General features: G+C 45.7%; 1 protein-coding gene across 1 annotated transcript; it reads right to left on the bottom strand.

The window, feature by feature from the left end:
• Positions 1–19,299: 19,299 nt before the first annotated feature.
• LOC136578034 (taste receptor type 2 member 41-like) lies at positions 19,300–20,187 on the bottom strand. The gene has a single exon (XM_066577941.1). The coding sequence runs from the start codon at positions 20,185–20,187 to the stop codon at positions 19,300–19,302; it is 888 nt and encodes a 295-aa protein (XP_066434038.1).
• Between the last annotated feature and the right edge of the window lie 1,362 nt (positions 20,188–21,549).

The raw sequence follows: 21,549 nt of genomic DNA, 5'->3' as shown, positions 1-21,549 counted from the left end.
GCGAATGAATGCCACTTTCCTCATAGATAAATTACTTCCCTTTAGCGCAATTTCAAATGGAGTCAGGGGTCTGGATGATTTGTGTAAGTTAAGGAAATCACTAAGCACCTTTGTCACATCAGTAGACACGAGGAAGGGGAGTGAATGGTTGGGAAGGAGGTCTTCTAGTATAGCAGAGGGGGGTTTATGGGACAGAGAGAGTATATCATGAATGTTTCTGCCTGCGAAGATCCTCCAGGTGTTAGCAGAGCATGAGTCAAGAGACAGATCTAAGAGTTTGTATAATGCGCACAAAGGGGTGCAGGGGGAGGGTCTAGGTACTAAAGTCTCTCTTAGGCTATCCCATGTCTCTAAAGGTCCTCTGAGGAGAGGATTGATTTCTACGCTTCTCTGTTTTCTTTTGCTGGGGAACCAGAGGTCCTCAAGGAGGGTAGGGCCATGAGACCATCTGGCTAATGCTTGGATGAGATGATCTTTGTTCGGGTGGATCAATTCCATCCAATAGTTCAGTTGGGTGGCAAGGTAAAATTCACGGGTGCAAGGTAGGTCCACTCCTCCTTCGCAAGTTCTCCTAACTAGGAGACAATGAGCCAGTCTAGGTCTCCTCCCCTTCCACACGTATCTCGAGAAAGCCATCCGAAGAGTCTTGAAAAAACTAGCTGGAATGAATATCGGAAGTTGAATCTTGTATAAAATAATGGGGAGAACGTAGGATTTCAGGATATTTTTTCTGCCTAGCCATGATATAAATGGGAGATCGTAAGATCGCAGTAAGCTTTTGACCTTGGTTAGTAGAGGCAAAAATTTTGCAGTGAAAAGGTCTGCTTTTTTGGTAAGTTTTGCCTAAAAAAGCTATGTCAGATTCGGACCAGGTAAAGGGGGAGTCTGCTCTGAGAGCTCTGCATCGGGCTGTGGGTATGGAGATGTTAAGCACAATGGATTTTGCAAAGTTTATTTTAAAATTAGAGAGAGCTCTACAAATACCTACAGACGCAATTCCCACCCTCGAGTAGTACTATATCCCACTACCCGTTAATAGGAATACTAAGATTGCAAGTGCCCCGGGGACTTATCTCGACACTATATTCCCACTTAGCAACTTCAAAAGCCGCTCGGGAAATCCCCCCGCCCTAACTAAATGGAAGTCTTTGATTCCAACGTTGACGGAAGAAACATTCACTGAGGTACTAGAATCGCCCTTAATTGTCTCCCCCTCAGCAAACAATAAAATGACCCAATTATACATAGTCCATCAATGCTATTTCACCCCGGCAAGAGTACATAAGATGGGCAGGAATCCAACCACACACTGTATCCGATGCACTTGCACATATGCTGACTTCTGGCATAGGATCTGGGACTGCCCGCCAATCCGATCTTACTGAGGCGAGGTCACAAACTTGCTCTCCGCAGTCCTTGATATCCCGGTTCCCACCACTCAAGAAATTTGCCTCTTCATCATCCTTGAGGTAGAGCAGTGGCAACACTACGACAGAATATTCCTACGAAAAGTCATATTTCTAGCTAGAAAGCTTATCGCATTGAGATGGATGGACCAGAGGGGCCCGACTTTGGCAATGTGGGGGAAAACTACTAACTCAATCACACCTTACAACAACCCAGTCAATAAGGCTTGTAATTGTCCGGATAAATTCCAAAAGGTATGGGGCCAATGGTGCCACTCTTCGTTGACCCTGTTCTCTCCGCAGCCGCTCACCTTAGCCATATCAGCCCTACAAAGACCACAGTAAGAGCCCAGGGGGTGGGGGGGGCTGCGGTTGGGCTGGGGGGCTTGATTCCCGTGCTCGGCCACCCACCTGGTGCGCCACTTAAAAAAAAAAAAACCCTGATAACCCTGTCTCTACACCATAATGTGTTCAATAACTATACTTCGACATAAAGATATATACGTTTACTTACGATTACTCCTGTAACAAATATGTGCCCTAACATATACCCTATTACTGTTACTCCTTCCCCTATAAAGCCCTTATTACTTCTTCTCACCTACTCATTCCTTCTCTTTCCTCTCTTGACTGACGAAACGCACTAGATACCGTATACATTGTAAGACGTAAGACCGACTGGCCCCTACTCCATATATAAGACTTTGTACTGTATAAGTTTGTTTCTTGTACCTGACATGCTGTTAACTTGTCAATAAAACGAGTTTAAAAAAAAAATAGAGAGAGATCCAAATTCATCAAGGAGATAAATGAGTCTGGGGAGGCTTTCTGGAAAAGAATATTGTCAGCATAAGCCGCTGCAGATAGGACCTCTTTGTCAATTTTCAGGCCCTGGATCGTAGATTCTATCCTAATTGTTTGCAGGAATAGTCCCAATGCGAGGATGAAGAGGGCAGGGGAGAGTGGGCAGCCCTGGCGGGTACCATTGTTTATATTGAATGGTGGAGACAGGGAGTTATTAATTTTAAGCCTGCGTAGGGCATAGCATATAGGGAGAGAATTGCTGAGACAAATTTACGGGGGATGTCAAAATGTAAAAGGACAAGTTCCATATAGAGCCTATTTACCCTATCGAACGCTTTTTCGGCGTCAGAGCCTACCAAAGCTAAGGGGAGGTTGTGGGTTTGGGCATATCTCGCTGCGTGGAGTAATCTAAGGCAATTATCCTTACCTTCCCTACCTTTAATGAAGCCAGTCTGTTCAAGGTTAATCAGTTTAGGGATGTGCTTTTCTAGTCTTTTGCCAAGTAGTTTGGCCCAGAGCTTTATGTCAAAATTTATTAGGAAAATGGGCCTGTAACTCCCGCATAACTCAGGGTCTTTATTTTCCTTATGTACTAAGGTTATGTGGGCTTCTTGTGCTTGTTTAGGGAGTGGGGCTCCTTATAGCAGAGAATTAAAGAGTTTAGTACGGTAGGAGACTAGGGTAGCTTTAAATGATTTGTAATAAATTAGAGGGAGGCCATCTGGGCCAGGACTTTTACCCGACGGAGAGGAGGTTAAGAGGTCTTCCACTTCCTGGGAGGTGGCTGCTATCATAAAGCCTGCTACTTACTCGCCGTCTATTTTAGGGAGATTTAGTCCCTTTAAGAATATGGTTCTTGGTACTCAGTCTGGTCTCAGGGGTAAGAGGCTCCTGTAGGTTGTAGAGGCGAGAGTAAAATGCCTAAAATTCTTTGGCTATATCTAGAGTGGAGGTAACCAGGGGACCGGCGCGAGTTTTAATGGAGTTTATAAAGTTCCTGGAGCGTGCTTTTTTGATAAGGGTGGACATAAATTTACTTCCCTTGTTACCCTGAGCGTAAACTATGTGCTTGAGGTAGAGATGCTTCTTATTATATTTGGTTTCAAGGGAAAGCTTAAGTTTCTTTCTGAGAGAGATCAATTTATCTAACGTAGTCTTGCTTTTTAGAGTATTTTACCGCCTGTTCGTGTTTGGCAATTTGGAGTAGTTTTTCATCAATCTCCATTTGTTGTTTTTTCTTGACTTTGGAGCCTAAGGCAATCAGAAGTCCTCTTGAGAAAGCCTTATAAGCCTCCCATACCAGTGGAACTGATTGATCTTTAGATTTGTTGAGTTGGAAGTATTATTCTATAAAATTATTTAATTGCATTCTATCATTCTCTGAATCTGATAGGGAGGGGTTTAGTCTCCATCGGCATTCTCGGAGAGAAGGGTTAGGTAAGCGGAGATTTATGTGAACCAGGGCATGATCCGAGATGACAATGAGATCAATAGTAGCCTTCACCGTGGACTGTAGGAAGGCGGAGGAGATGAAGATGTAGTCAAGGCGTTGGAAGGAGGAGTGGACTGAGGAGAAAAAAGTATAATCCTTGGTGGAGGGGTTCAGGTAACGCCAGGTGTCCACAACTGCTATTTCTGACAGACTGCGACTAAGTCTCCTCACTCTCGTCTGCGAGATTTGGGATTTCCCTACGGAAGAGTCCATTAGGGGGCAGAGGATGAGGTTAAGGTCTCCTCCCAAAAGTATCGGCCCAGTGGCAAAGTGCCTGAGGACCTCCAATTGTCTGATCAGCCAGGGCACCTGGTCAGTGTTAGGCGCATATAAGTTTGCGAGGGTTAGTTTAGTGTTATTCAGTAAGCCCCTCAGGAACAAGACCCTGCCCTCCTCGTCAGAATATTGGGCCTCACAGGAGAAGGCGACGGTTCTGTGAAATACAATCGAGACTCCCTTGGAGGCAGATGCTGGGTGGGAACTATAGAATCCTTGAGGGAACTATTTGCCCGGGAGAGACAAACATCTATTTCCCCTGAAATGGGTCTCCTGCAAGAAGACAATCCTAGAGCCGTAACTTTTTAGTAGAAGCACTATGTGGTGTCTCTTGGAAGGGGAGTTCAATCCTCTTACGTTAAACGAGGTGATGCGGAGAGAGTCCTCCATGTCGACGGCGCAGGGCAGATGAGCGGAACACTTTCAGTTATGTGAAAAGAAGAGAACACCGTAGAAATGGAGGGAAAGTCCTGAGGTCATATATGAGTTTCGATGCCCCTATTAGCAGGGAGTCGAAGATCTAGGGGATGAGAGGGAAGGTTATGGGGGAGAAAGAGGGGAGAGGAGGAAACAGAAGGGTGGGGGTAGACAAACACACTTCCAAACAAAGGAAGGAGAGAACAACAATTCTCTAGAGGGAGATAAGGTGAAACCCGAGACACAGGCTCGTCTTCAGGTGGGGGCGAGTTGACTGGGCTACAGAATATCCGAGAGCAGTCAACTATGTATACAGCCTGAACTGTCAGGTGCCCACCGGGACCCTCAAGTACTATAGGACATTAATCTGTAAAAACAAGACCTACTCAGGGAAGAAAAAACAAGAAGTTCACATAATGTTAATGAAGAAACTGTCATGGACATGATAGGCCGCCCAAAGGACCTTGGCGAGGTTGGATGGCCCAAAGGGCTAGGCCCCAAGGGGGGGTGTCCATATGACCCAGGATCTCCCTTCAGGGTGTGGAAAGGGATATGAGTCCACAAGAAGAGAGTTAAACAGGGAGCATTTTAGAAAGTCCCTCCAGTCAAGTGTCGGGGGGTTATTTGCTGGTTCCTTGGCCTTTTTATTTTTGCCTCTTAGTGACTTCAAGTTGCCTGCTTGTTGCCAGGTCTCCGGGGGTGTCAGCTTCGGGAGTTTAGGAAACTCCAGAAGGGGAAGCCAACAGGGAAGATCTATGGGATCCAGCTCCAGGTGGGCCCAACAACTGCGGAGATCTTTGGGGGAGCGAACAATAAGCCTGCTCCCCTTCTGCGAAATGCCTAGGCCAAAGGGATAAAGCCAGCTGTATCTTATGTCCTTAGCTCTCAGGGCTTCAAAGAGGGGACGCAGGAGGCGATGCTTAGTCAGAGTAGAGGGAGCCAAGTCTTGAAAGATTTGGAGGGGGGAATCTCCATATCTGAGGTCTTTGCAAGTTCTTGCAGCTTTTAATATAGCAAAGGTGTCTTGGAAGGACAAAAGCTTACATATTACATCTCTTGGAGCTTCTGCAGAGGAGGGGGAGGGGTCTGAGCGCCCTGTGAATGCGCTCGACTGAAATGGAGGTTGCTCTGTCCGCCCCTAGCAAGAGCTCGAAGATTTCTGTGGCCACTTTAAATAGGGATTCCGTGCCCAGGAGTCAGGGAGCCCCTTAATGTGGATATTGCAACGTCTGTTGCGATTCTCCAAGTCCTCCTGCATGATTAGGATACGGTTTAGGTGGTCATGTTAATCTTTTAGGACTTGAGCTATTGCCAGGGCGTGGGAGGTAATGGAAGCAGAGGACGTCTCAAGATCCTCTATTCTACCCCCCATATGTATAATATCTTCCTTAATTTCGGCCAAGTCTGCCATCACAGGGTGGAGAGCATTCATTATGAGCAAGGTAATATATGATACATAGCATACAAATTTCATTACTGTAGCTGTCCCTTCTTTTTGTTTCTTAGAGCAGCTAGAAGAACAGCTAGCCAGGTCCTTACAAATGCCCTATTGACATAAGCCGGAATTCCTACACCACTTCCCTGGATCCCCCAACTGACGTTCTGCTTGTTTGCACAAACAAAAAGTATCATAGGAAGTCACTGCAAGAAGAGAGGGTTGATTGAAAGCAGATTCAGCTTCAGAGTCAGTAGTCAAAGGCAAAGCATCATCATACATAACTCGGACAGCTTTGCAATAGGTCTTAGGGATAAATCTTTGAAGGCACGGAATAACGCAGTCAATAATAGCAATATCAGTAAGAATAGTCACTAAATTTCTAGCAAAAGATGAAATCTATTGTCACCATCTGCCAAAAGTGTCAGTCCACCAGTCATCAAAAGGGGTCAGAGATGCCAGAATTTGCTGCTAGTTCTTTTGAGAGGCTAGTTAGACCGCTCAGAGCCTTAGTTATGGAACCATGGCTGTGAAAAAGATAACAGGGATTGAAAAACCTAGGAGAAAGCAAGTGTTCATCATGGTGGGAAGACTCTCTTGCAATGAGACGCATGTATCCAATTGGATTTGTCCTTCCAGCTGAACATCTGTAGCGGTGGTCAGGAACACTTGTTATGGACCGTCAAGTCTGGGTTCTAAAGCTTTGCGGACATGTCTTTTAGTAACCACCCACCCTTCTAGTTTCACAGAATGAGTTCCTTCTTAGCTGTCAGGATCTGGAAGGGAAGCAAACACTTGAGAATATACCTTAATTAAAGGTTTTGTGAGAGCAATAGCACAGTTTGTCAAGCTATCATGCTGCATTTGGAGTTATTGCAGTAATACAATCCTAACATTTGGGGCGAACCAAAAAGTACCTCATATGGGCTCAGGTCTATTCTGTTAGGTGTCTACCTTACGGAGAAGAATGCCAGGGGGAGTTACTCAGTCCATGATCTTTTGAGCTCTGCCATGGCCTTTTGGATTGGGGTTTCCAAGGTACCATTCGAACACTCTGCTCTACCACTGCTTTGTAGATGGTATGGAGTATGAAAGGCCTGTTCTACCCCTAACACTATCATTACTTTATGGGGGAAGTACCTCGGTCACTCTCAATTGTCTCTGGTACTCTGTACCTGGGTAGTCGGGACAAGAGGTACACTGCATGGGAGCCTATGCAGACCTACCCATGCCGTTCCGTGCACAAATCAGGCAGCCCTGCTTGTTTTAGGTGTCGTGATGCTAAATCCTGGTGCATACCAGTGGCTAGCAACCACATCTGTCATAGCTGTTTGTTACAGGTGTGCATTTCCATGAGAGGCTGGAGCCATGACAGGATAGAAGCATGTGGAAAATAAAGCTTGTTGGATACCATTCATTTATCTCCAGGTGTCTATGCCCTATTGCTGGTTCCCATTGTTCTTTCCACCCCACCTCGTTCGCCTGTTTTTGTAACTGTATCAACAGGTCATAATCCACTGAGGGTGACGTCTGAGGAGGTACCTGTACCACCCAGAACCTGGAGGATCAAGTCTGGGCTTCTGTGTGGCTGTCTTCACAGCTTGATCAGCCAGGTGATTTACGGTTGCCTCTTTTGTGCCATGCTTGGAGAGGCCTTTTATTGCATTTTCTCTTTGCATTGGGCAGCAAGAGGGCTTCCATTAGTGCCTGTACACCTTTACTGTTTTTAATTGCTTTTAAGAATGACCTCGCTCTCTAGATGAGTCCGTAGTTATGAGCAATGCCGTAAGCATAGCGTGAGTCTGTGTAGACGTTAGCCGCGTTCTCGTGAGCATGCTTGCATGCTTCTTCCCGAGCTCGCAATTTGGTTTCTCAGGCTGACATGCAAGATTGGAGAGGTTTGGCCTTAGCCACATCAGGTAAGCGAAGCACAACATAACCTGTTTACAACTTGACCATACCTCGATCCATCCACAAAGAGTGCAAAATCAGGGTTACCTAATGATTGATCAACATGGCTAAACCCCCTGTCTTCTGGGCCATTAGCTAGTGCGTAGTCATGTGTATCAGGCTGAAAGGAAAAAAAAAGCTGATTATAACCACTTCCCTTCTTTTTCTAGAGGCAGCAAGGTAGCAGAATTGAGGGTGTTGCAACGCTGACACATTGAGTGGCATGAACAGGGAACACTGTAGGTAAAAGGGATATTCTGTGGAGCAAAGTCTGAGCGAAAAACCTATGACAGTGTTGACTGAGACACTGCCATAGGAAAATTGAAAGTTATCTCGGAACGTTTGTCCAGCTGCAGTTAGCATTTCTAACACAAGAGGGTGCAGCACAAGCAACAGGTTGAAGGTATGCTGAGTATTATGCTATAGAGCATTGCCAACCAGTCTGAGCTGGTTCTGTTTTCCAGGGCCGAGGGAAACAAAAAAACTTCTCTTTTTTTGTATCAAAGCCTGGGCAGGCAAGGCAGAAAAAGTTTTACAGGGGAGGCAATATTTATCACTGCTTATCCTGAACTCTTGAGTATCATAACTGCAGTGAAGACTGACACTGACATATACAAAGGCATAGAAATAGGAAAACAAAAATGTGGATGAAATTCACATCCTACCCTGAGTGGTCATTAAAGTCTTATGCATATGGGGAGAGAAAATGTTGTCCCCAGTCAATATCTGCATCACACATTTCTCATTCATCACAGTTTGAACACTGGCCATTAACTCTCATTCATCCAGGCGGTCAAGTCTTTCTCTCTTATATAAATATTAAGAACCATATAATCCTCCACACACAATGTTTACTGCTGTTAAAGATTTCAGGAAATTGTGGATCCACTGGACCAACTAAACCAAGCTAAGGACAGTCCCTGAGTGGTTAGTAGCCGACTCCTCAAATAGACGGACTGTAGACAGGGAAAGGGGAACATATCAATGCTACTGTCACCCATAGTGACATTTCCCCGCAGCATGGATGCTACCTGACACTTGTATGAAGGAGACAAGATGTACAGCAAGGATCAGTGTTAAGATATTAGGACAGACTGGACAAAAAGTGTTTATTTGTCACATATTTGTCCATAGATTCTGCATGAACTTGCTTCATGTAATAGGGGGACACCAACTGCATGAATGAGGGTATAAAGGGATTCCCTTTCTCCCCCATTTCCCCCCTTTCACATCAGAGCGGAAAAGATCACAGATCTTTACAGCAACAACTATATATGTGCGCAATTTAAACACAATGCCACGCAAAATGACTTGAGGGTGCTAAACACAGGCTGCAGGGCAGATAATAGGGGCCAGCCAGGATGGAGGGGTTTTGAATATTCCTAGGCAATTCAGAGAAAGCATCATCATTGCACAACTACTAGTGCAAACAGTGGGATGCCAGGTAAAAGGTACATCAGTGGGAGGTGATAAGCCAGCTCCTGCCTGCTGTGGAGCTAAGATGGTGCCTGGGTGGCGGCCGAAGGTATTATTGCAGCAGATTCTAAAATAGCTGCTGGGCTGTGGCTGGCAATGAAATGGCTACCGAAGGCGTGGCCTGACTGGGCGGTGGTAACGGGCAGGTCCAGGAATACTGCATATTAAACATGTATCAAGTTATGCAGACTGCTATTGGCCACAATAACAACACGGCCATCTAGGGGTGGGGCAATAGGGAGAAAACGTCATCCGTGACATAGCCTCAGATGGTGAAGAAGGGCTGGCCTTACTTTGTCTTACACACAAAGCACATGTAACAATGGCAATCGTGTAACTTCAACTATCTTTCTTTTACTTTTTATCACCTACTTAAACATTCTTCACCGGGTCTCTGCAAACTTGAGCAATCGTATATCAGCCAAAATTCCTCCATTATCATCTAACACATTTTTCCAAAACTTCTCATCTAAACAGTTCCCAATTGCCATCAAACTTTTTCTTTGTTTCTACCTGCAACAGCATGAACTATTTCTTCTGCTGTGAACCTCTTATCTACATTATCGTTCATTTTAAAATGAGTGTAACCTCATACAGATAAAAAGCTACCTTTCATGATCAAACTTTTCACTGTCAACTACTAAGCAGTCTAATGCCTGAAGTAATTAAAATAACCTTAAGAGTAAATGTTTCTTATCCGAAAAAAAAACACTGTATCTCTAGAAGCCATCAAATCGTTGTCAAGATTTGGAAAATGGGGTACACTACGGATGGTTATAACAGTTTATGAGATATCTAATCAAGAATTTAACAGCTCATAGCAACACTGTGTAATCACAAATCAGGGTTCTTAAATAGACAAGTGACCATTTAACAAAAATTAACCGTTTAGATCGAAATTACTCACCCAAACCTTAGCAAGCAGAATGATGGATGAACAATGGGGGAGGGGAGAATATAACTCACCTTGCTTTCAGCCTATCCCCATTGTGTACGTCCAACAAACCGCAATGCCCGTCAGTTGGATTCGTATTTCCAAAGATCACATTTGTCAATTTTTCCAAGTCGGGTGCCAGATGTTATGGGAATAATTATCATATTCCAGATTATTCTGTCTGCCCAAATTGGTTATAATGAGAAGTTTCATGCATGGAAATGTATTTGAGTCTGACTCCTGTTTCGGTCATTCTCTAATACCTTTCTGATTTATTCAAAGGAATACAATCACTTTTACGGACAAACATTACATCACAAAATAGGAGAATACAAAAAGAGTTATGCTCATACAGGATTGCTTAAAGGGGTTGTCTGCCGCCCAAACTAATTTTTTTCTTCCCATGAATGCCCTGTAGAGTAGAAGCATCACACACTACAGCTTTACCCATAAAAAACGATATTTTGCTTACCTTTTTATTCCTTTTCTTCCCCTTATAAAGCTTGCCTGAAGAACTATTTAAAGATGGCACCGCTGGGTATTTCCCATGATGCACTGCTGCCTCTCTCTCCTCAGCGTGCGCGCTCCCGATCATGCCGGTCACATGACTAGAGGAAGACGCACGCTTCACTGCTTTGAATGGAGCCGGCAGCCGGCCGGCTCCATTCAAAGCAATGAGAGAGCAGTGCGATCTCCCGCTACTGCTGTTACAGCTGTAGCAGGAGATTCTTTCATCTCCCTGGCATGTCCTCTCATCACTGAACACTGTGACAATAGTGTCCCAGTGTCCAGTGACGAGGGGACATGCTGGGGAGATGAAGGAATCTCCTGCTACAGCTGTCACAACAGTAGCAGGAGATCGTGATCTCTAGCAGCACTTTCAATAGCAGAGGATCACGATCCTCTGCTATTGAAAGTGAAAGTAGCACCAAGCATGACACACACACATGCCCCCCCCCCCTCACAGTGCCCACACACAGTGCCCCCTCCAGTGCCCACACACATGCCCCCCCTCACAGTTCCCCCTCCACACTGCCCCACACACAGTCCCCCCCTCCAGTACCCTACCCCACAGTCCCCCCTTCAGTGTCCACACACATGCCCCCCCCCTTACAGTGCCCCCTCCAGTGCCCACACACATGCCCCCCCTCACAGTGCCCCCTCCACACTGCCCCACACACAGTCCCCCCCTCCAGCACCCCCCCCACAGCCCCCCCTTCAGTGTCCACACACAATGCACCCCCAAAGTGCCCACACACAGTGCACCCCCCCCACAATGACCTCCCCACAGTGTCACCCCACAGTGCACCCCCCCCACAGTGCCCTCCACAGTACACCCCCTCAGTGCCCCCACCACACACATGCCCCTCCACAGTGCACCCCCCACAATGCCCCCACCACAGTTCCCACCTCCAGTGTCACCCCCCACAACGCCTTCCCACAGTCCCCCCCCACATTGCACTCTTGCACAGTGCCCCCCCCCAAATGCCCCCTTAAGTGCCCCAGTCCACAGTGTCCTCCACAGTCTCCCCCCGCTGGACCCACCATTCACAATAGACACAGCTAACCTCCTCCCCTCCCTGCACAGGCAGGATTACACCCTGGGATAAATTACTATGACAGCCCCCCTCCCACCCCACAGCGACAAATTACTGTGACAACACCCCCCCCCCCTCACACTCTTTTCCCGGCGACAAGTCTATGTGACAGCACCCCCATCTCCGCAAGAAGTCTATATGACAGCACCCAACAGCAACAAGTCTATGTGACAGCACCGTCACCTCCGCAAGAAGTCTATGTGACAGCACTCAACAGCAACAAGTCTATGTACAGTACCCCACCTATGCAAGAAGTCTATGTGACAGCACCCAACAGCGACAAGTCTATCTGACAGCACCACCACCTCAGCAAGAAGTCTATGTGACAGCACCACCACCTACGCAAGAAGTTTATGTGACAGTGCCACCACCTACGCAAGAAGTCTATGTGACAGTACCACCACTTACGCAAGAAGTCTATGTGACCGCACCCAACAGCGAAAAGTCTATGTGACAGCACCACCACCTCCGCAAGAAGTCTATGTGACAGCACTCAACTGCAACAAGTCCCTGTGACAGTACCACCACCTACGCAAGAAATCTATGTGACAGTACCACAACCTACGCAAGAAGTCTATGTGACAGTACCACCACCTACGCAAGAAGTCTATGTGACAGTACCAACACCTATGCAAGAAGTCTATGTGACAGCACCCAACAGCAAGAAGTCTATGTGACAGCACCACCACCTCCGCAACAAGTCTATGTGACAGCACCCAACAGCGACAAAAAAATGTGACAGCACCACCACCTTCGCAAGAAGTCTATGTGACAGCACCCAACAGCGAAAAGTCTATGTGACAGCACCACCACCTCCGCAAGAAGTCTATGTGACAGCACTCAACTGCAACAAGTCCCTGTGACAGTACCACCACCTACGCAAGAAATCTATGTGACAGTACCACCACCTACGCAAGAAGTCTATGTGACAGTACCACCACCTACGCAAGAAGTCTATGTGACAGCACCCAACATTGACAAGTCTATGTGACAGCATCACCACCTCCGCAACAAGTCTATGTGACAGCACCACCACCTCCGCAAGACGTCTATGTGACAGTACCAACACCTATGCAAGAAGTCTATGTGACAGCACCCAACAGCAACAAGTCTATGTGACAGCACCACCACCTCCGCAACAAGTCTATGTGACAGCACCCAACAGCGACAAAAAAATGTGACAGCACCACCACCTACGCAAGAAGCCTATGTGACAGCACCACCACCTCTGCAAGAAGTCTATGTGACAGCACTCAACAGCAACAAGCCTGTGACAGTACCACCACCTACGCAAGAAGCCTATGTGACAGTACCACCACCTATGCAAGAAGTCTATGTGACAGCACCCAACAGCAACAAGTCTATGAGGCAGCTCGGACTGGGCGAAAACGTGTGTAAGTGGGTAAAAAATTGGCTCAATGATAGAAAGCAGAGGGTGGTAATAAATGGCTCATACTCAGGTTGGACCACAGTCGCTAGCGGGGTGCCACAGGGTTCAGTATTAGGCCCCACTCTGTTCAACATATTTATCAATGACCTGATAGAGGGGCTGCACAGCAAAATATCAATATTTGCAGATGACACAAAATTATACAATATAATTAATGCAACGGAGGACAATGTGCGGCTACAAACAGACCTGGATAAGCTGGGGGCTTGGGCAGAAAAATGGCAAATGAAGTTCAATGTTGAAAAATGTAAGACTATGCACATGGGCAGGAGGAACGGATGTCACAAATATTCACTTAATGGGGTACCGCTGGGGAAAAGTGATATGGAAAAGGATCTGGGGGTATTAGTGGATAATAGACTAAACTGGAGTAACCAATGCCAGTCAGCTGCTGCAAAGGCAAATAAAGTCTTGGGGTGCATTAAAAGAGGTATAGGGGCGAAGGACGAGAACGTTATCCTTCCATTATATAAGGCACTTGTCAGGCCTCACATGGAATACTGCGTACAATTCTGGACACCGGTGCTCAGGAAAGATGTCACAGTGCTTGAAGGGGTTCAAAGAAGGGCAACTAAACTAATACATGGAATGACGGGACTGGAATACCCAGAGAGGCTATCCAAATTGGGACTATTTACTCTAGAAAAAAGAAGGTTAAGAGGCGACCAAATAACCATGTATAAGTACATGAGGGGACAACACATGGATCTCCCCCGCGATCTGTTTACACCCAGGACCATGACGGTAACAAAAGGACATCCGCTACGATTAGAGGAAAGTAGGTTTCATCACCAACATAGAAGGGGATTCTTTACTGTAAGAGCAGTTAGACTGTGGAACTCTTTACCGGAGGAAGTGGTGATGGCAAAATCCATAGAGGAGTTTAAAAGGGGACTTGATGTCTTTCTGGAGAAGAAGGATATTACAGGATATAAATATTAGGTTAAGTGTCAATCCTGGTATATAGGCAGGTAGGAACTATTAGGGGTTGATCCAGGGAACAGTCTGATTGCCATTCGGGAGTCGGGAAGGAATTCTTCCCCCAAAAGGGCTAATTGGCTTCTGGCCTTGGGGTTTTTTGCCTTCCTCTGGATCAACACAGTAGGATAGACAGGCTGGACTAGATGGACATTGTCTTCATTCGGCCTTACATACTATGTTACTATGTTACTATGTATGTAGCACCACCACCTCCGCAAGAAGTCTATATGACAGCACCCAACAGCGACAAAAAATGTTACAGCACCACCACCTCCGCAGGAAGTCTATGCGACAGCACCACCACCTCCGCAAGAAGTCTATGTGACAGCACTCAACAGCAACAAGCCTATGTGACAGTTCCACCACCTACGCAAGAAGTCTATGTGACAGCACTCAACAGCAACAAGTCTATGTGACAGTACCACCACCTACGCAAGAAGTCTATGTGACAGCACCCAACAGCGACAAGTCTATGTGACGGCACCACCACCTCCGCAAGAAGTCTATGTGACAGCACCACCACCTACGCAAAAAATCTATGTGACAGTACCACAACCTCCGCAAGAAGTCTATGTGACCACACCACCATCTCCGCAAGAAGTCTATGTGACAGCACTCAACAGCAACAAGTCTATGTGACAGAACCCAACAGCGACAAGTCTATGTGACCGCACACCCACCCCCGCAAGAAGTCTATGTGACCGCACCCCCACCCCCGCAAGAAGTCTATGTGATCGCACACCCACCCCCGTAAGAAGTCTATGTGACCGCACACCCACCCTCGCAAGAAGTCTATGTGACCGCAAACCCACCCCCGCAAGAAGTCTATGTGACCGCACAACCAACCCCGCAAGAAGTCTATGTGATCGCACACCCACCCCCGTAAGAAGTCTATGTGACCGCACACCCACCCCCGCAAGAAGTCTATGTGACCGCAAACCCACCCCCGCAAGAAGTCTATGTGACCGCACACCCACCCCACAAGAAGTCTATGTGACCGCACACCCACCCCGCAAGAAGTCTATGTGACCGCACACCCCTCCCCCCGCAAGAAGTCTATGTGATCGCACACCCACCCCCGTAAGAAGTCTATGTGACCGCACACCCACCCCCGCAAGAAGTCTATGTGACCGCACACCCACCCCCGCAAGAAGTCTATGTGACTGCACACCCAACCCCGCAAGAAGTCTATGTGACCGCGCACCTACCCCTGCAAGAAGTCTATGTGACCGCACACCCACCCCACAAGAAGTCTATGTGACCGCACACCCACCCCGCAAGAAGTCTATGTGACCGCAAATGCCCCCCCCCAAAATGGGACAGGCCCTCCCCCCCGCACAGTAACAGGCCTCCCGCATCAACCCCCCCCCCCCCCCCGCACAGTGACAGGCCGCCCAACTCCCCCACAACCCCCCCACCCCACACAGTGACAGGCCGCCCAACTCCCCCCCCCCCCGCACAGTGACAGGCCGCCCGACTCCCGCAAACACCCCACCACCACCCCAGATTCTTACCCGATCCAGCAGCCTGGTCCCCTGCAGGCAGACAAGAGCGTGACAGCAGCTGAATTGAAGATGCTTCCCAGCACATGCGCAGTAGCTGTGCTGAAGAAGCACGTCCCCATCGTCCCGACAAGACCTGGAGCCGGCTGACAAGAAGAGAAGACTTGTCGGATCCAAGGACAACAGAGGAGCAACACAGGGGGGGGGGGGGGGGGGGGCACCCCAAAAGGTAAGTGAATAACTTCTGTTTGCCTAGTTTACAATGCACAATGTATATTACAAAGTGCATTGTATTGGGCAAAAAGAAGTGATGACATTAATTGTCTATGGCCGGACAACCCCTTTAATACAATAATATGGTAATCCACATGTTAGTAAAGTATGAAAAGTGAAAGAATTTGCAGAGGTATACAATGTTATCTGTAAGGGAGCAGCTTATACAATCAGAATACACAACTGCTCTGTGAGAATCGTGCAGGAGGCATTCACGGGAGTCTAAAGACCCATTTAGACACAACGATTATTGCTGAAAAATCGTTCAAAGCCATCTTTTGAGCGATAATCATTGTGTCTAACTGCACTGACATCGTGCAGTTTTCGTTAAACCATCACTCATTGTTGTCTTTCAGGTGTATAACAGCCGGGCGCTCAAAGTGGGGAGCAGCTTGATGAAGAAGACAAGCAGGGACACCCTGCTTGTCTTCTGCATCCACTGCTCAGAGTGCTTGGCTGTATAACAGCCGGGCGCTCGGAGCAGGGATCATGTAGATGCAAAAGGCAAGTGGGAACACCCCACTGGTCTCCTGCATTCTATGCTGGGAGCACTCGGCTGTATGACAGCCGGGCGCTCCCAGCAGGGAACAGCTGGATGCAGAAGACAAGTGGGGACACCCCACTTGTCTTCTGCATCGTCCGCTCACAGCGCTCGACTGTATAACAGCTGGGCACTCAGAGCAGGGAACAGCTGGATGCAGAAAGCAAGTGGGGACACCTCGCTCGGCTGTATGATAGCTGGGCGCACCCAGCGGGAACAACTGGCCCTCTGCTTATCATCTGCATTCTGCAGAGCGCAAGGTGATTGCTCAACATTTGTGACAGATGCAGCAGAGGAATTCTTCAATTCTCTACCGCAGCTGTCACACATGTCAGCTGCGGTAGAGGATTCTGATGCCAGTAAATGATTTCGGGGAAGGGCTTTAAATCTAAGCCCTTCCCTGAAAATCAAGTAAAAGGGGTTTAAAAAACAAAAAAAAATAGATACTCACATTGCTCAGCCGCGTCTTCTGCTGTCCCCTGCACTGTGGTGCTGATCTTTCAGCAGGCGGGGATTTAAAATCCCAGCCTACTGAAAAAGCTGTTTGTGATTGGCTGATGTGCCAAGCCAATCCCAGGCAGCTCCCGCCCGTCATTCACCAGCCCCACAGTGCAGGGTACAGCAGGAAAAGACGCAGCTGAGCCCCGGCAGCTGAAGGAAGGTGAGTATCTATTTTTTTGCTTTTTAAACCACTTTTACTTGATTTTCAGGAAAGGGCTTATATTTAAAGCCCTTCCCTGAAATCAATTGCCTGCAGAATCTTCTACTGCAGCTGACGTGTGACAGCTGCGGTAGAGAATTGAAGAATTCCTCTGCAGCATCTGTCACAGATGTGGCAGATGTAGCAGCAGGGAATTCTTTTAACTGGAGGGGATGAAGGAGACATCTGCCGCATGCGGCAGATGTGTTCTTTAATCCCGCGGGGGTCATGGCAGCAGCGGACAGGTAAGTATATTTTTAATTTATTTTTTTTACACTAAAATTTTTCTTTTTTCAGGGAAGGGCTAATATGTAAAGCCCTTCGCTGAAAAAGAATGCAGGGGTGCCGGCAGACTATTGTTTTCAATAGAGCCGCCGGCAGCAACGCGGCTTTATTGAAAATAATGCACGGACCTGCATTCACGAGAGCTTTTGCACGTACATGGGTGCACACTTATGTACGCATAAAAACACGCTCGGGTGAAGCCACCCTAAAACTGTAATCTCTAGACTACCAACACTAACCCTTTGAAACTATTTATTTTTTAAAAAATGTAATTTTTTCTTCCATGGAACTGCTTCACCGGCAGCTGTAACAACCCGTCTCCTTCTCTTTACTCAGAAATACAGTGATCGGAAGAGAGTAGGGGGCAGAGTGAAGCTGCCTGTCACATATTTAGTAAACATTTGTGACTGTGACCACCATAATTATTTCTCATGGTGATTACATATATATACAGGGACACAGGATTGGTCCTGATTGTTCCCGGGACTATATTGTGTCTCAGCAGAAGTTTGACAGCTCGGGCACTGCTGCACAGGAACACATGCATGCATACTCGCGTGCCTTTGCCCGAGGTTTAAAGCCCTGTCGTAATATTATATATAGCTGGGCTTAAAGCCCAGTACCAGGCACCGTAAATTTATAGTGCCTGGTCCAAACCAGGTTAAATTTGCAAACTGCTGAAAGCTTGTAACTTTGGCAAAGAAACCTAATTTGCAATGGATGTTGAATAATCTCTTTATCATACCACCCATAGTGAATGCATATCTATATTAATAGATTATCAACACTTTTTGTACAATTCTATATTTTCTTATTCCTGATTGCTGAATGTGTTTACAATTGGCATTGTGAACAGATTCCATATACTGCTCAAGTACTTGCATATATGCTGTTTAAGAATTTTTTTAAAGATCATGCCTGGTAAATGTCAGGCTCACAGGCCAATAGTTTCCTGGGTCTACCTTCTTCCCTTTTTTGAAGATAGGAACAACATTTGCCCTTCTCCAATCTTATGGGACTTCTCCTGTTCTCCAGAAAAAAATATATTTTCAGGTCTCCAAATTAGTTGTTTATTTTTGAGCTCAAAGCAACTTGCAAACCACGCACACATGTGATAGGAAGTCATCTGTTTATTCAATTAGCTGGCAGAAGTATATATACCCAAAGACATTTACAATGGGACAAGAAGTCATCCCACTTGTAATAATTATAATTTATTATAATTCATTAATTATCATTGATTCGAAAAACTAAGCAAGAAAATTAACATCCTAGTCCCCAGGCAGACTTCTCCCAAGCAGAGTGGCACCAAGCATGATAGGCTTATCAAAACAAAAGGTACAGAAATGTATAACAATAAGATATTTAGGAACATGAGTCCTTGTTGAGGAACAAGCCATTCTGACACTGAGCATCAATCTGGATTCTTCATCTTTATCTCCCCAGCATGGAACATATTGTTCATCAAGGCCTTTTAAACAGTTATTGCATATCTATGAAATTCTTGTTATAGAAAAGGACAATGAGATGACAAAAGCATACAAGATGGATACCTGATACAAAATGGCGACTGATTCACTTCACTGACAAGAGGCACCACAGTCTAGGTAGCTCTCCGAAAAGTCCTAATCTGAGAATTCTCTTTACTTGATAATGTCTTCTTTATCACTTAGCTCAAACCTTATAGTACATTTATAAGAGCATATAAGGGGTGAATTAGGACAGTGTGGTCATAATCTCATATATGTAATGTTGATTATAGCACACAACACATTCATCTTAACACTTTATGAGACCACAAACTGCACTCTTTAATTTGGGATTTCCAAAAACTAAAATGAAAGCTTGAGAAGTGGGATACGTGAGGACAGCTAACCAGAGGACAGAGTATGTGGTCGAATTAAGAATCAATGGGACAGAAACTCCTAAGACTATAATGAAAAAGAATAAAAAGTCTAAGAAAACACGTATGACCATTGTCTTGACGGCTCGGTAATGTCCCTGCAGCTGGGCAGACGTCAGATGGGAGTCACTGCGCTCCATTCTCCTGATGTGTCCTAATAAAGTACTAATACTGAACCCGATAGAGACACAAGTCATACAGAAGGGAACAGAAAAGCCAAAAAGTGAGCTGAAGATAATGTAGTAAGCATCCAGAGAAATAAAGTAACCAGACGCTGGCGAATCGGTTGTATTTGTAGGAATATGTAGCTTGGTTGTCCAGAATAATGGTAAATTAATGGTAACAGCAAACAGGACTGAGCCGACTATAAGAAGAGGAAGAGAGGAGAAGAACTTTGCCTTTATCTTAAGGTAAAAACAGTGAGAGGAATTAACCAGCCGGACACAGCAGAGTAAGGAGAGCCAGGTGGTGTTCCAAATATTGACGTCAACGAGTGTGAAACCAAAAGTAATCACACATAATAAAAGATTTTCGTTCAGCAAATATAAACTATAAATCTTTAAAATAGCATCAAAGATGAAGTGTGCTTGTAAGATGGTGTTTGTGAGGCCGATAACAAAGAGCAATCTATTGTAACTTTTGGAGGTGGTGACATCTCTCCAGAATCTGAAGTTCAACAGAACAATGATGGAGTTAATGAAGGTCCCAGTGACCCCAGTGATGACCAGAATGACAGATCTTGTGATAATCAGTTCCAGCTTCATGATTTCTCAATTTGTAATTAGTCCTTAAAAAGAAGAAAAACCTTTGTATTCACAGAGAGAAGACTATTGCAGCTAAACGTCAACGTTCTTGGGATCCGTCAATGCAAATACCTGTGGAGTCTGTGCTTTATAACTACAGTATATGATATCTGATGAGGCTTCCATCACCTGATCCTTGATGATTTCCCTGCAGCACGGCAACAAACTGCAGAAATGTTCCACACAAACAACAAAATGTAAATGTGAAGGCAAAATGAGATTACAGGACAGGATGATATATCTCATTTATCAGAACCAGGAGCATCTCTAACAGGGAACAGAGGAATAGGCAGCAAGCACACATCATTAGGGCACAATCAGTGTTTTTTTGCCATCTGCCTTCTTAGACAAGAATTAAAGATGTTTTACATGACCCAATAATTGGACAAGACTTTTTATCCAGCTGTTCTGATCTGTAAAAGATCAGCTAATGAATGAGCAAACCTTCAATCATTGGCAGATTGCCTCAGTTATGGGAGCACAGATAAGCTTGCTGGTCAGCTACACAGCTACCTGGATAACCAATAGTTTGCCCCCATGCTGCAGATAATCTGCCCTTCTAGACAAAAGAAACAAGCACTGGCCAATATGCTCATTGATGGTCAACACTTGTTACCACGGGCAGATTATCTGCCTGTGTAAAAAGACCTTAAAGCGCATTTTACACAGGTCAGATATCAAGCATATGTACTGCATTAGCTTGGATCTAAGATATATATGGGATTTTTCCCTTGTGATAGGGACAAGGTATTATTCCAATAGAATATATACAGAGCACTCATAGGGTTAAAATTAAGGTGTTGTTGTTTTTAATTGATGTGAATAGTCTATTTAAACGGAAGTGTACGGAGTAGACATTGAGGTGAGCAAGAACCTGTTTAAGAGTTTGAAACGCGTACTGTGTGAACTCCTGTATTTTATGGCACAAATACTTTAATAAAAGCAAGACACTTTCAAGACAACCAAGTGCCCGATTTATTTTGGATTTTGTTCCAATTATCAAGAGCAAAAATTTGACCAAACGTTTAATTTCATAATAGTTGGCCCATCTGAATGAGCAAACCAACCACCCAACAAGTTAGCAAACTCTCATTCGTTGAATAATCCCATTTTATGTGGTACAATAAAAATAAAAAACATTGTTGCCATCAGCATGTCTTCCTGTGCTAATGGGGATGTGCTGTTAGCAGTGATGATACTCTAAGGGGGAAAATGACCTATGTGAAAGTCAAGCAGACAAATACCTCTCTTGCTGTTCAGCACTTGTAATCAAGAGCGCATGGCTCTATGTTTAGGCATCCTTGGTCTCTACATAGTTCATTA

Source organism: Eleutherodactylus coqui, chromosome 8 (genome assembly GCF_035609145.1).
Source record: "Eleutherodactylus coqui strain aEleCoq1 chromosome 8, aEleCoq1.hap1, whole genome shotgun sequence".
Classification (NCBI taxonomy): Eukaryota; Metazoa; Chordata; class Amphibia; order Anura; family Eleutherodactylidae; genus Eleutherodactylus; species Eleutherodactylus coqui.
The sequence above is the reverse complement of the archived record's forward strand: the minus strand, read 5'-3'. Positions and strand labels throughout refer to the sequence as shown.